Raw genomic sequence first — 15,699 nt, forward strand, 5'->3', positions numbered from 1 at the left:
CCTTTCCTTAATCTAGCTTCTATGATAAGTCGTAGGGTCAGTATTGCCTCACGTGTTCCAACATTTCTGCGGAATCCGAACTGATCTTCCCTGAGGTCGGCTTCTAACAGTTTTTCCATTCGTCTGTAAAGAATTCGTGTTAGTATTTTGCAGCAGTGACTTATTAAACTGATAGTTCGGTAATTTTCACATCTGTTGACACTTGCTCTCTTTGGGATTGGAATTATTATATTATTCTGGAAGTCTGAGGGTATTTCGACTGTCTCATACATCTTGCTCACCAGATGGTAGAGTTTTGTCACGACTGGCTCTCCCAAGGCCATCAGTAGTTCCAATGGAATGTTGTCTCCTCCTGGGGACTTGTTTTGACTCAGGTCTTTCAGTGCTCTGTCAAACTCTTCACGCAGTATCATATCTCCCATTTCATCTTCATCTACATCCTCTTCAGTTTCCATAATATTGTCCTCAAGTACATCGCCCTTGTATAGACCCTCTATACAGGGTGTTACAAAAGGTACGGCCAAACTTTCAGGAAACATTCCTCACACACAAATAAAGAAAAGATGTTATGTGGACATGTGTCCGGAAACGTTTAATTTCCATGTTAGAGCTCATTTTAGTTTCATCAGTATGTACTGTATTTCCTCGATTCATCGCCAGGATACTCTACCTGTGCTGATAGAACATGTGCCTTTACAAGTATGACACAACATGTGGTTCATGTACGATGGAGCTCCTGCACATTACAGTCGAAGTGTTCGTACGCTTCTCAACAACAGATTCGGTGACCGATGGATTGGTAGAGGTGGACCAATTCCATGGTCTCCACGCTCTCCTGATCTCAACCCTCTTGACTTTCATTTATGGGGGCATTTGAAAGCTCTTGTCTACGCAACCCCGGTACCAAATGTAGAGACTCTTTGTGCTCATCTTGTGGACGGCTGTGATACAATACGCTATTCTCCAGGGCTGCATCAGTGCATCAGGGATTCCATGCGACGGAGGGGGGATGCATGTATCCTCGTTAACGGACGACATTTTGAACATTTCCTGTAACAAAGTGTTTGAAGTCTTTCTGGTATGTACTGTTGCTGTGTGTTTCCATTCCATGATTAATGTGATTTGAAGAGAAGTAATAAAATGAACTCTAACATGTAAAGTAAGCGTTTCTGGACACATGTCCACATAACATATTTTCTTTCTTTGTGTGTGAGGAATGTTTGCTGAAAGTTTGGCCGTACCTTTTTGTAACACCCTGTATACTCCTTCCACCTTTCTGCTTTCCCTTCTTTGCATAGAACTGGGTTTACTCCTTCCACCTTTCTGCTTTCCCTTCTTTGCGTAGAACTGGGTTTCCATCTGAGCTCTTGATATTCATACAAGTGGCTCTCTTTTCTCTAAAGGTCTCTTTATCTCTTTAATTTTCCTGTAGGCAGTATCTATCTTACCCCTAGGGAGATAAGCCTCTACATCCTTACATTTGTCCTCTAGCCATCCCTGCTTAGCCATTTTGCACATCCTGTCAATCTCATTTTTGAGACATTTGTATTCCTTTTTGCCTTCTTCATTTACTGCATTTTTATATTTTCTCCTTTCATCAATTAAATTCAATATTTCTTCTGTTACCCAAGGATTTCTATTAGCCCTTGTCTTTTTACCTACTTGATCCTCTGCCGCCTTCACTACTTCATCCCTCAGAGCTACCCATTCTTCTTCTACTGAATTTCTTTCCCCCATTCCTGTCAATTGTTCCCTTACGCTCTCCCTGAAACTCTCTACAATCTCTGGTTTAGTCAGTTTATCCAGGTCCCATCTCCTTGAATTCCCACCTTTTTGCAGTTTCTTCAGTTTTAATCTAAAGTTCATAACCAATAGATTGTGGTCAGAGCCTATATCTGCCCCTGGAAATGTCCTACAATTTAAAACCTGGTTCCTAAATCTCTGTCTTACCATTATATAATATATCTGATACCTTCTAGTATCTCCAGGATTCTTCCATGTATACAACCTTCTTTTTATGATTCTTGAACCAAGTGTTAGCTATGATTAAGTTATGCTCTGAGCAAAATTCTACCAGACGGCTTCCTCTTTCATTTCTCTCCCCCCATTCCTTATTCACCCACTATGTTTCCTTCTCTCCCTTTTCCTACTCTCGAATTCCAATCACCCATGACTATTAAATTTTCGTTTCCCTTCACTACCTGAATAATTTCTTTTATCTCATCGTACATTTCATCAATTTCTTCATCATCTGCAGAGCCAGTTGGCATATAAACTTGTACTACTGTAGTAGGCATGGTCTTCGTGTCTATCTTGGCCACAATAATGCATTCACTATGCTGTTTGTAGTGGCTTACCCGCACTCCTATTTTTTTATTCATTCTTAAACCTCCTCCTGCATTACCCCTATTTGATTTTGTATTTATAACCTTGTATTCACCTGACCTAAAGTCTTGTTCCTCGTGCCACCGAACTTCACTAATTTCCACTATATCTAACTTTAACCTATCCATTTCCCTTTTTAAATTTTCTAACCTACCTGCCCGATGAAGGGATCTGACATTCCACCCTCCAATCCGTAGAACGCCAGTTTTCTTTCTCCTGATAACGACGTCTTCTTAAGTAGTCCCCGCCCAGAGATCCAAATGGAGGACTATTTTATCTCCGGAATATTTTACCCAAGAGGACGCCACCATCATTTAACCATACAGTAAAGCTGCATGCCCTTGGGAAAAACTACGGCTGTAGTTTCCCCTTGCTTTCAGCCGTTCGCAGTACCAGCACAGCAAGGCCATTTTGGTTAGTGTTACAAGGCCACATCAGTCAATCATCCAGACTGTTGCCCTGCAACTACTGAAAAGGCTGCTGCCCCTCTTCAGGAACCACACGTTTGTCTGGCATCTCAACAGATGCCCCTCCGTTGTGGTTGCACCTATTGTACGGCCATCTGTATCACTGAGGCATGCAAGCCTCCCCACCAACGGCAAGGTCCATGGTTCATGGGGGTAGGTTATTATTTATTATTTTTAAAAAGCCTCAATGGTTGTCGCTCAAGATTATCAGCATTTTCTTTAAAGGTGCAACATCTGCAGAGATTTTAAGCAAGCAAGAAGACATTTCATTAGTACCACAACTTCCGAACCTTTGTGTCGCCAAATCATGTGCACAGCAAAATAGTGTGGAAATCTGCCATGGAGAACACATGTAACACATAGTATGCGTAGGTCCACTGGCTGTTTACCTTGTGAACAGTAAGCCAGGCAGGGCAGTTCTTATGCTAAGTTCAACTACCGTAGACCTAGTCTTGTGCTTTACATTGAGTGTTGTTTCTGAGTGCTCCATTGTCTATCTGGTGCAGCCATGTGCAGGGTTTATCCCTGTGCACATCTCCATGTGGTTTCAGAAATTTCTGCTTCTCTCAGATTAACTTGCACAGCAAGTTTATATTTTCTCTAATGCAGTTCTGTTCCCCATCATTATTGAGCCACTGTTGGTCCATGAAGTACCTGCACCAACAGTGTGGTGTAGCTGCATTGTCCTGCCTTTGCAGGTACCAAAGTTGCAATGAAGGACACTCCTACGTGCAATGAAGGACATTCTTACATGTGAGAAGCCTTTATTTTTTTGTTTCCATTTTTCCATTGTTAATTTGCAATGCGGGCAGGAATAGTTGCACTCACACACAGAACAGCAACAGCAGCAGATGAAGGTGCTGATCAACCAGAGTGGGAATTTGGTTTGCACCCTTGCCAATCAAACGTTAGGTGCCTTTTGTGCATTCTTCTTCCCTGTCCCTGATGCTGTTTATCAGCTTTGATGAGTCTACAGAGAGGTGGGAGAATTACCTGGACCAGTTCTTGCTGCACTGCCAGTAACACCACTTTTCAGTTGTGCAGCCACTTGGGTTCATTTGAAGCTGTTCAAAATTAAGGCATTCCAGTGACCTTGAGAAACTCTCCTTTCTCGTTTGCTAATGCAGTATTTCAGACATCAAACCAATGTGGTTGTAACACAGCTGCAGTTTAACCAGCACCCTGGGCAGACATATGTGGCCTGGATCACAGCAAACCATTAGTCAGCCATCAGACACCCGTCTGTTTTCTCTGGATTCTGGGACCATCCCCTAAGTTCAATGTGGGTCACCCCAGTGTATTTTGCTGACAATGGTTGTGGAGCAGCAGCCAGCATAATGTCAAGCAGACATTGGAGCAACAGTCAGCCACATTAACTTAGATACTTACAGCCTTTTGGAGTGCCAAGAGATGCAATGACTACTATGTCAGGTTTTGATTTATAGTGAACTGACTCTTCCTATGTGGGGGCAATTCTCCATCTCTATGCATTATAAAAAAATTCAGAATAGCAACTTACATTGTTAATGGCATCACTATAGGTGGAAAATACACAGATCAAAAAAAGTTTTGCATCATCCTGGTTCCCAAACTCCCGAACATAGATGTTGACTGTAGATATTGTATCACAGACACAGTCTCTTTCACTGTTCAGAGATGTCACTAAACGCACCTAAAGATGTAAACAACCATACACGAGCAGCGCCTATTAGATGGAGGGGGTCTGACAGCCAATCAGTTCCACTCATTACACCAGGAAGGAGGTACACAGCTCATGTTGTCTGTAGTTCAACCATGCCTAGATGGCTAATACTGAGGTTCGATCACATCTGCAATGTTACTTTCTGCCTTGAAGTGTGCAGGCATCTCAGAGTGAATCAAAGCGATGTTGTTCAGATATGGAGAAAATACAGAGAGACAGGAAGTGTCGATGACATGTGTCGCTCAGGTCGCCCAAGAACTACTACTGCAGTGGATGACCACTACCTACAGATTATGGCTCGGGGGAACCCTGACAGCAATGCCACCATGTCGAATAATGCTTTTTGTGCAGTCAAGGGACATCATGCTACAACTCAAACTGTGCGCAATATGCTGCATGATGTGCAACTTCACTCCCAACGTCCATGGCGAGTTCCATCTTTGCAACCATGACACCATGCAATGTAGTACATATGGGCTCAACAACATGCTGAATGGACCGTTCAGGACTGATATCATGTTCTCCTCACCTATGTGTGTCGCATATGCCTCATCAGAGACGTGTTTGGAGGCAACCCGGTCAGGCTGAACAACTTAGATACACTGTCCAATGAGTGAAGCAAGGTGGAGGTTCCCTGCTGTTTTGGGGTGGCATTACATGGGGCCAACGTATGGTGTTGGTGGTCATGGAAGGTGCCATAACAGCTGTACGATATGTGAATGCCATCCTCCAACCAAAAGTGCAACCATATCGGCAGCATATTGGCGAGGCATTCATCTTCATGGCCAACAATTCATGCCCCCAACGTGTACATCTTGTGAATGACTTCCTTAAGGATATTGACATCGCTCGACCAGAGTGGCCAGCATGTTCTCCAGACATGAACCCTATCGAACACGCCTGGGGTAGATTGAAAAGGGCTGTTTATAGATGATGTGACCCCACCAACCACTCTGAGGGATACACACTGAATTGCCATTGAGTGGGGCAATGTGTACCAACAGTACCTTGATGAACTTGTGGATAGTATGCCAAGACGAATAAAGGCATGGTGCAATAGGACGTGCTACTTGGTATTAGAGGTACTGGTGTGTACAGCAATCTCAACCACCACCTCTGGAGGTGGTACAACATACAATGTGTGGTTTTCATGTGCAATAAAAAGGGTAGAAATGATGTTTATGTTGATATTTATTTCAATTTTCTGCACAGGTTCCACAACTCTCAGAACTGAGGTGATTCAAAACTTTTTTGGATGTGTGTATTTTTAGGCTCAACATCGTCTTTGTTTTTGGCTTCCAGATAGTCAACAAAGGGCATTTAGTTCCTCAGTCCATGCCTCTTCATGATTCGGACTTCGTACTGCAGTCATACAGCCCACTGTTTGAGAATATTTTGGGCTGGGCATAAAATTTTGAGACTTATATTTCTCAGCATCAGCAGCACCTAAATTTTGCATCCTATTTCATTAAGTCAATGTGCCACCCCTTTGATGTTGATACAGAAGCCCAAGAGTGCTATGTGCCTTTGTGGCAATTTTAAACAGATGGTCAATGTGCATTGTGCCACGGATTTTTATCCCATTCTGTGGCTAGTAGAGCTGTTGGCAAAGATGTTGGGGGAACCAGTATTTCTCACCTACCTGTTGTTTCCATTACACACAGTCTTTTGGTCTTCCTCTCTACTCAACCCCTTTGGCTATATCAATTTAATTGATTGCCTTTTGGAATCTTGTCTGTGCTGATAATTTATCAACAGCATTTGGAACACCTGATTCAGGGCATTACCGGACATCATTGCTGATGATACAAGTATAGTAATAACATCCAAAAACCAAGAACTAAGTTATGTAATTGCAAATGATGTCTTTCACTAAATTATTAAGTGGTTCTCAGCAAACAGACTCTCTTTAAATTTTGATAAAACACAGTATATACAGTTCCATACAGTAAATGGCACAACTCCAGTAATAAATATGGACTTTGAACAGAAGTCTGTAGCTAAGGTAGAATTTTCAAAATTTTTAGGTGTGTCAATTGATGAGAGGTTAAACTGGAAGCAACACATTGATGGTCTGCTGAAACGTCTGAGTTCGGCTACGTATGCTATTAGGGTTATTGCAAATTTTGGTGATAAGAATCTCAGTAAATTAGCTTACTATGCCTACTTTCATTCACTGCTTTCATGTGGTACCATATTCTGGGGTAATTCATCGTTGAATAGAAACGTATTCATTGCTCAAAAATGTGAATTCAGAATAATTGCTGGAGTACACCCACAGTCATCCTGCAGACATCTATTTAAGGATCTACGGATCCTCACAGTAACCTCAAAGTATATACATTCACTTATGAAATTTGTTGTTAATAATCCAGCCCAGTTCAAAATTAATTGCAGTGTGCATAGCTATAACACCAGGAGAAAGGATGATCTTCACTATGCAGGGTTAAATCTGACTTTGGCACAGAAAGGGGTAAATTATGCTGCCACAAAAGTCTTTGGTCACCTACCAAACAGCATCAAAAGCCTCACAGAAAGTCAATCAACATTTAAAAATAAATTAAAAGAATTTCTAGATGACAACTCCTTCTACTCACTGGTTGAATTTTTAGATATAAATTAAGGGGGGGGGGGGGGGGGGGGGGGGAAACAAGCTTAAACGTTTGTGTCATGCAATATTTTGTGTAATGCAATATCTTGTACAGACATCTTTTATTAACCTGACACGTTCCACATCATTACGAAGTGTCGTATTCATGATCTATGAAACAAGTATTAATCTAATCTAATCTAATCTGTTTCAGCAATGATCTTGGTGTCATCTGGCTAATGGACTCCACAAGAAAGGAGCATTTACGAAACATTTGGTTTTACACTGCCTTGTGGAGAATGGCCTTCATTGCAAGCTAGGAAAGAATAGATTTTTTTCTCCAAGGATGCATTTTTTGGGATATGTGCTTAAAAAAGATGGACTCATCTCTATGGACAACCACATCAAAGCCATCATCAAATAGCCACTGCCCAAGAACCTCTTTACACTGGTGAACCTTTACCCTGGCCTGTGATGTGTCCCGTTATGGCATTGCTAGATCAGAATCTAGATGGCATCGAACAGCCCATCACTCATGCATCAAAGATGATTTCCACTGCACAACATGTTTGGGGTTAAAAAGTTTCAATTTTCTTGTATGGGATGAGGTTCCTGCATATCATTGACCACAAGCTGCAGGTTTTCTTATTTGGCTCTCATTTTAAATTGTCTGATAAGATTGCCCACCAGTTTCAGAAGTGGACCCCCTTTGTCAGTAACTGTTGCTATGACATTCATTACTTCTCCACTGTCCATCATGACAATGCTGATCTGCTGTTGCAGCTGCTGGTGGAGCCTGATCTGGAGCCTGATAGTCAGGAGGCTCTTGTGTTTGCTTTGGATGATGCCTTGCAGCAAATCCTGTCAGATTTTCCACTGACAGCATAAGAGGATGTGACTGCCATGGCTGCTGATCTGCTTTTCTGGAAAATTGTTTCAGGGACCAGATGCATTGGCTGGAGCATGCCAGTTTTCAAATTGGCTGGTCCCGGAGCTCCCATGAGAATGGGTTGTTGTTGGTGGTTGATGCACTGTCCAATTTCCCATACATAGACATCTGTCCTCCAAATTGTCAGCTATCAGTTTTCATGTGTTTTCATTTATTTTTGCCATTGATGGATCTATGAGGACCCTCATGTCTGATAATGATACAAAATTTGTGTTGCAGGAATTTGAAGACTTCTGCATTTATAGCAGTAACTGGCATCTGACTACCACCACATTACACCTGCCTTTATAACTTGGAGGGAGAGCGCTTTGTGTGTATGAAGAAGACCATGTCTGCCTCGTTCTGTGATGATGTGATGCATCAACAGGTGCAATCCAAATAATCATTTGTGAGGCATTCACCATCGATCTCCTGGATTTGCTGCAATCTTAGTCGCATGCCATATACCACCATGCTCTGCAATGTTTTCCTCTGCACCTAATGTTTGGGCGTAGTCCTTTGACCAGCAGCAGCAATGACTGCCAAGTGTCATGGTGGGTCACAAAATTTGAAAGCTGTTTATGGTGAATATCAGTAGGGTGCAGCCTACCCATCATACAAATGAGTTGCACCCACACCTTGTTGGGTTATCACCCCTATGGTCTTCTGGTCAGGTAAATGGCACATGTTGTCATTGTGTTGTTCCAAGGACATAGTTTACACTTGCATCAGTGTGCCTCCCCATGATAAAAGTATCATAATAAAACTGCAATATAATGTCATGTAATGTAAAACCCTAATGTATTTCCGTTGTTATATTAAAAACTGTTCAGCAGTTGTGAATCATTGTTGGGCTTGATGGCTTTGAACATTTAAGGTACATTAAGATAGAGACTGGGCAATGGCCTTGCCACAGTGGATACACCGGTTCCCGTCAGTTCACCGAAGTAAAGTGCTGTCGGGTGTGGCCAGCACTTGGATGAGTGACCATCTGGGCCACCATGAACTTGTTGCCATTTTTTGGGGTGCACTCAGCCTCGTAATGCAAACTGAGGAGCTACTCGACCGAACAGTAGCAGCTCCGGTCAAACAAACCATCACAGCGACCGGGAGAGCGATGTGCTGACCACATGCCCTTCCTAACCGCATCCTCAGCTGAGGATGACATGGCGTTTGGATGGTCCCGACGGGCCACTTGTGCACAGAGTGCAAGATAGGGACTGAGATATTCCTTTTCAGTTTTGCATCCACTATAGTGATTTTGGTCTCATGGAAATGTTAGTTCATATTGTGCCACTTGATTTTCTATTCCTTTGCTGAATTTTCTGTGTTGCATTTTATTATCTCTTGTCTCCTTGTATGTCATAAGGCTTTTTTTCCTTTCTTCCTATTAATACCTAGGTTTCGTTCTGAATTAATGAAAATATTTTGGCAAATGTTCCTCTGAAAATTACATTGCATCACCTTGCTCATCTGTAGCAGTGTAATGAATAGTTCCTTGTCTCCTGGTAAATATCACACCAGTGCATCTTTTTTGTGTGCATGTTGGCTAAGCCTTGAAAAAATGAACTTTCTGACACTTCATTTACATAGGTGGAGGCAGTTGTCATGAACTACCTCAATTTTTCCTGGAATCACTAGTTAAGTTTTTCATAATTACCTTGATTTCTTTCCAACAATTAAATCTTTTTTCTGCAAAGCAATACCTCACATTGGTCTACTTGCTACTCCATTTGTCCATTTTTGACCCTGTTTAGCTTATGAAAATTCAAACAATATTTTCCCTCAAATAAAGTATTAATTTTTTCGTAATTACTCTGATTACTTTGAAGCATTTAAACACTTTTTTGTGAAACTAGACCTCATGGTCTTCAATTTGAAAGCTCATTTGTCTGATGATCCATTTGTCCATTTCTCACTCTTTGTTTATCTGTAAAAATTCAGACAAAAACCCATTTGTTCACAGAGTGTCATGTTTTCGTTACATTCAAACATTTGGCCAAAAATTGCACTGAGGTAAAATGCCTGGTTAGTACTTATCTTCATGAGATGAAAATCCAGTACTGCCAATAGACAAGTGTAAATATGTCTATCGGCAGCACGGAATTTTGTCTCCCAGATATAAGTACTGGCCATCCTTTCTATTTCTTTAAAATTTTATAATTAAATGCTCATTTCTTTCTTAATGACCTGATTATTTAATACAATTCAGGCAACAGTAATACAGTAATCTTCCCAAATAAGGAATTTCGAAATATGCAGACAATTGTGAAATACGTAGAGATTAGAGAAATGTCAAAATAAACAGTAAAAATTTAAGACAACTTATACAAAATCAATAAATGTTGCATACTATACCAATAAGTGATGCTGGGTTATCTCCAGTAAAGGCCACTACTTTGCAGTCAGTACTGAAGTCAAACCGTTCAACGAAATAGTTAGAAACTGGGCCCAACAAAGTGTAAGAGGGTACAGGCTCCCCCAACTTTTCAGAAAGACCAGGAGCACAGGCCTATAAAAACGAGCAAGTGATTTTTTGATAATTATATTTTGGGCACAGGCCTTAGAACATTAACAAAATCAATGCTTGACTTGGAGTTCAGGTTACTGTGTATCAAATTTTCACAGTCTGAAGTACAAAATGAAAGTAAGTGTGCCTTAATAAATATTTCTAATATCTCACCTCAAGGCAAATTTTGGACCATTTCTTCTGTGTAATGTCCATTAGGTTCATACCAGAACCATCAGCATAGTCTATTGGAGCATAGTGACCCAGGAACAGTGAACACACAAAGCTGCTTACTACTGAGATTCTCTACAGAAAGGAAAACAGAGTTGCATAGATGAGATATTTGTATATTTTTAACCAGACGTATGTTCATACTAGGTACTATTTCATGAAATTATCACTATACTGATGTAAAACAACTAACACTTTTTTCAAGTTTTTCCTATGCGTTTACAGGCAAATTTAATGATGTGATTCTGTTGAATTCATCACTTTTTTGTTAGTCAGTCATCAACTCCAACTACTCAATTGACCTCTAATGATCAGTTGCTTCAGACTGAAATCTTCGTTGGTTTTAACCCACATTTTAATTTATTAAAAGCTAGTTCATATGTACATAACAGACACATTTTGTTACTACATGAAATTACTTGACTCCTTAGCCATCTCTTTTCTTACCTAATATTCTACTTGCATGTACTCACCCATTGGTGCATGGCTTCACTTTTGGTTTCCATTTTTGAGGTGCTAACATTTACTGAAAGTCTGAACAATCTTTTATTTGCAGCGAGATAACTTGTGTGGGGGTAGCTTCTATGTGATAATCCCCTACAGCATGATTCTTAAAACATGATGAATTACTTCATAATACTTAATGTAAACAATCTTAAGAATTCCTCAACAAATTCACTAATATATTGCATTCCACAAAATTTGATTCCAATTCATACTCCCCAATCCAAATGCCATCAGTTAATAAACACAATAACAACAGAGCAATGAATTTTTATTCTTCTAACTTTACAGAAAGTTTTGTTTTGCCATGTTTTTAGCTGTTCTGTCCTTGAGTCATCTGGTTTGATCAACTTATTATAAATGTGAGTTGCATGCAAATGGAATTGGCATCTATGGGGAACCCTTGTTTCCCTTGAGATGCATTGAATAATAGAGAAAACTGGCTTTCAGCTTCATTTAAAATTGTATGAAATGTAAACTGAACCAAGCAACATTTCATCATGACATTCTGTAATAAAACTGATTGTTGTTGTTGTTGTTTTCAGTCCTGAGACTGGTTTGATGCAGCTCTCCATGCTACTCTATCCCGTGCAAGCTGCTTCATCTCCCAGTACCTACTGCAACCCACATCCTTCTGAATCTGCTTAGTGTACTCATCTCTCGGTCTCCCTCTACGATTTTTACCCTCCACGCTGCCCTCCAATGCTAAATTTGTGATCCCTTGATGCCTCAAAACATGTCCTACTAACCGATCCCTTCTTCTAGTCAAGTTGTGCCACAAACTTCTCTTCTCCCCAATCCTATTCAATACCTCCTCATTAGTTACGTGATCTATCCACTTTATCTTCAGTATTCTTCTGTAGCACCACATTTCGAAAGCTTCTATTCTCTTCTTGTCCAAACTAGTAATCGTCCATGTTTCACTTCCATACATGGCTACACTCCAAACAAATACTTTCAGAAACGACTTCCTGATACATAAATCTATATTCGATGTTAACAAATTTCTCTTCTTCAGAAACGCTTTCCTTGCCATTGCCAGTCTACATTTTATATCCTCTCTACTTCGACCATCATCAGTTATTTTACTTCCTAAATAGCAAAACTCCTTTACTACTTTAAGTGTCTCATTTCCTAATCTAATTCCCTCAGCATCACCCGATTTAATTTGACTACATTCCATTATCCTCGTTTTGCTTTTGTTAATGTTCATCTTATATCCTCCTTTCAAGACACTGTCCATTCCGTTCAACTGCTCTTCCAAGTCCTTTGCCGTCTCTGACAGAATTACAATGTCATTGGCGAACCTCAAAGTTTTTACTTCGTCTCCATGAATTTTAATACCTACTCCAAATTTTTCTTTTGTTTCCTTTACTGCTTGCTCAATATACAGATTGAATAACATCAGGGAGAGGCTACAACCCTGTCTCACTCCTTTCCCAACTACTGCTTCCCTTTCATGCCCCTCGACTCTTACGACTGCCATCTGGTTTCTGTACAAATTGTAAATAGCCTTTCGCTCCCTGTATTTTACCCCTGTCACCTTTAGAATTTGAAAAAGAGTATTCCAGTCAACATTGTCAAAAGCTTTCTCTAAGTCTACAAATGCTAGAAACGTAGGTTTGCCTTTTCTTAATCTTTCTTCTAAGATAAGTCGTAAGGTCAGTATTGCCTCACGTGTTCCAACATTTCGACGGAATCCAAACTGATCCTCCCCGAGGTCTGCATCTACCAGTTTTTCCATTCGTCTGTAAAGAATTCGCGTTAGTATTTTGCAGCCGTGGCTTATTAAACTGATAGTTCGGTAATTTTCACATCTGTCAGCACCTGCTTTCTTTGGGATTGGAATTATTATATTCTTCTTGAAGTCTGAGGGTATTTCGCCTGTCTCATACATCTTGCTCACCAGCTGGTAGAGTTTTGTCATGACTGGCTCTCCCAAGGCCGTCAGTAGTTCTAATGGAATGTTGTCTACTCCGGGGGCCTTGTTTCGACTCAGGTCTTTCAGTGCTCTGTCAAACTCTTCACGCAGTATCGTATCTCCCATTTCGTCTTCATCTACATCCTCTTCTATTTCCATAATATTGTCCTCAAGTACATCGCCCTTGTATAAACCTTCTATATACTCCTTCCACCTTTCTGCCTTCCCTTCTTTGCTTAGAACTGGGCTGCCATCTGAGCTCTTGATATTCATACACGTGGTTCTCTTCTCTCCAAAGGTCTCTTTAATTTTCCTGTAGGCCGTATCTATCTTACCCCTACTGAGATAAGCTTCTACATCCTTACATTTGTCCTCTAGCCATCCCTGTTTAGCCATTTTGCACTTCCTGTCGATCTCATTTTTGAGACTTTGTATTCCTTTTTGCCTGCTTCATTTATTGCATTTTTATATTTTCTCCTTTCATCAATTAAATTCAATATTTCTTCTGTTACCCAAGGATTTCTAGCAGCCCTCGTCTTTGTACCTACTTTATCCTCTGCTGCCTTCACTACTACATCCCTCAGAGCTACCCATTCTTCTTCTACTGTATTTCTTTCCCCTATTCCTGTCAATTGTTCCCTTATGCTCTCTCTGAAACTCTGTACAACCTCTGGTTCTTTCAGTTTATCCAGGTCCCATCTCCTTAATTTCTCACATTTTTGCAGTTTCTTCAGTTTTAATCTACAGGTCATAACCAATAGATTGTGGTCAGAGTCCACATCTGCCCCTGGAAATGTCTTACAACTTAAAACCTGGTTCCTAAATCTCTGTCTTACCATTATATAATCTATCTGATACCTTTTAGTATCTCCAGGGTTCTTCCACGTATACAACCTTCTTTCATGATTCTTAAACCAAGTGTTAGCTATGATTAAGTTGTGCTCTGTGCAAAATTCTACTAGGCGGCTTCCTCTTTCATTTCTTAGCCCCAATCCATATTCACCTACTATGTTTCCTTCTCTCCCTTTTCCTACACTCGAATTCCAGTCGCCCATTACTATTAAATTTTCGTCTCCCTTCACTATCTGAATAATTTCTTTTATTTCATCGTACATTTCTTCAATTTCTTCATCATCTGCAGAGCTAGTTGGCATATAAACTTGTACTACAGTAGTAGGTGTGGGCTTCGTATCTATCTTGGCCACAATAATGCGTTCACTATGCTGTTTGTAGTAGCTTACCCGCATTCCTATTTTCCTATTCATTATTAAAACTGATTATGGTGCGATAAATATGCTAACCTATCTTGGACCATATGAAGTGAACAATTGCACCGAAGACATAAAAGCCAAAAATTTCTACTACATAACTATGAGAAAATCTTTAAATGTCAATCCTTATAAATACTTATGTAATTACAATGATGGTTATGGACTTCTCAAATAGGTAGGCAATTAACTGCATTTTATTTATGGAATGTATGTTCCAATGATTGTTTTGCAAACACATCAATCAATATATGATAGTAGTTTCTTTGCTACATATTGCTAGAGGTAAATCTTTGTTCTTTTGAGCAGATGGTTATGCGAGTTTAAAGTGAGAGTTATGTGTGTTTTATTGATTTGCATTGGGAAGTGAGATGACTTATAATATACATGGAATTCTGCAGAAAGTCCATAAGATTTCACTTTATTATTGAAACAGCAGCCCAACCATCCACTAGATGATTATAGAAAGATAAACCACAGAAAGCAAATTCACAGCAAGCCATCAACACACAACAAAGAAGAGCAACAAAAAATGAGTATTTTCCATTGTTAACAGAACTAGTTATTTAAATTCGACTGTCCCTGTCATTCACTGCAGTGTCACTATCTCAGCATGCCAAGTGCTGTGAAAATGTGACTAGCCACCCAAGTTACTAACTTACTCTAAACATTAACAAATCAAATTTCGGCAACAATGGTCAGAATATGGTGATGTCATCCAGGATTTTCTGCAAGTGATGTGTGAATACTGAGTTGGACTATTTTCCTTATTGCAGATTAAAAGATACAGTGAAATTTTTATTTGAACAATCAGCCAGATATGAACCACAACTGCAAAAGAGCAACAATATCAGCAGAAAGGAGTTTGTAAGCAAGAAGAAAAAAGGATGAAAGGTGAGGTGAACAATTAACAATGTCAACATCCAACAACAAAGCTAAGTACTGGAAATATTTTCTTTTTTGTTTTGCTTTTTTGGTGAAGTGTTTTGATGTATTATTACTAACAATGACAGGCAGTGAATCTGAAACAGTAGGGAGTAATACAGACATGGGAGACTTAAATAGTGTAGTGAAACGAGAACAGGAAAATGTTAGTTATGAACTTGTAAAACAGAAAAAGCTAATGGATTACTTAAAATGAGATGATGATAATGACATAAGTACCATGCTGTAATTGTTAATAAATAAGAGCAA

At 40.0% G+C, this 15,699-nt stretch overlaps 1 protein-coding gene across 1 annotated transcript in view; it reads right to left on the reverse strand.

Moving 5' to 3' along the window:
- Positions 1-15,699, reverse strand: part of LOC126278567 (xylulose kinase-like) — a 139,797-nt gene that overhangs the window by 49,998 nt on the left and 74,100 nt on the right. Inside the window, exons 6-7 of the mRNA XM_049978769.1 lie at positions 10,756-10,887; positions 10,431-10,584 (exon numbers count right to left, since the gene is read on the reverse strand). Coding sequence (XP_049834726.1) covers positions 10,431-10,584; positions 10,756-10,887 — 286 coding nt within the window. The remainder of the gene's footprint in view (positions 1-10,430; positions 10,585-10,755; positions 10,888-15,699) is intronic.

The sequence above is a fragment of the Schistocerca gregaria genome, chromosome 6, assembly GCF_023897955.1.
Source record: "Schistocerca gregaria isolate iqSchGreg1 chromosome 6, iqSchGreg1.2, whole genome shotgun sequence".
Classification (NCBI taxonomy): domain Eukaryota; kingdom Metazoa; phylum Arthropoda; class Insecta; order Orthoptera; family Acrididae; genus Schistocerca; species Schistocerca gregaria.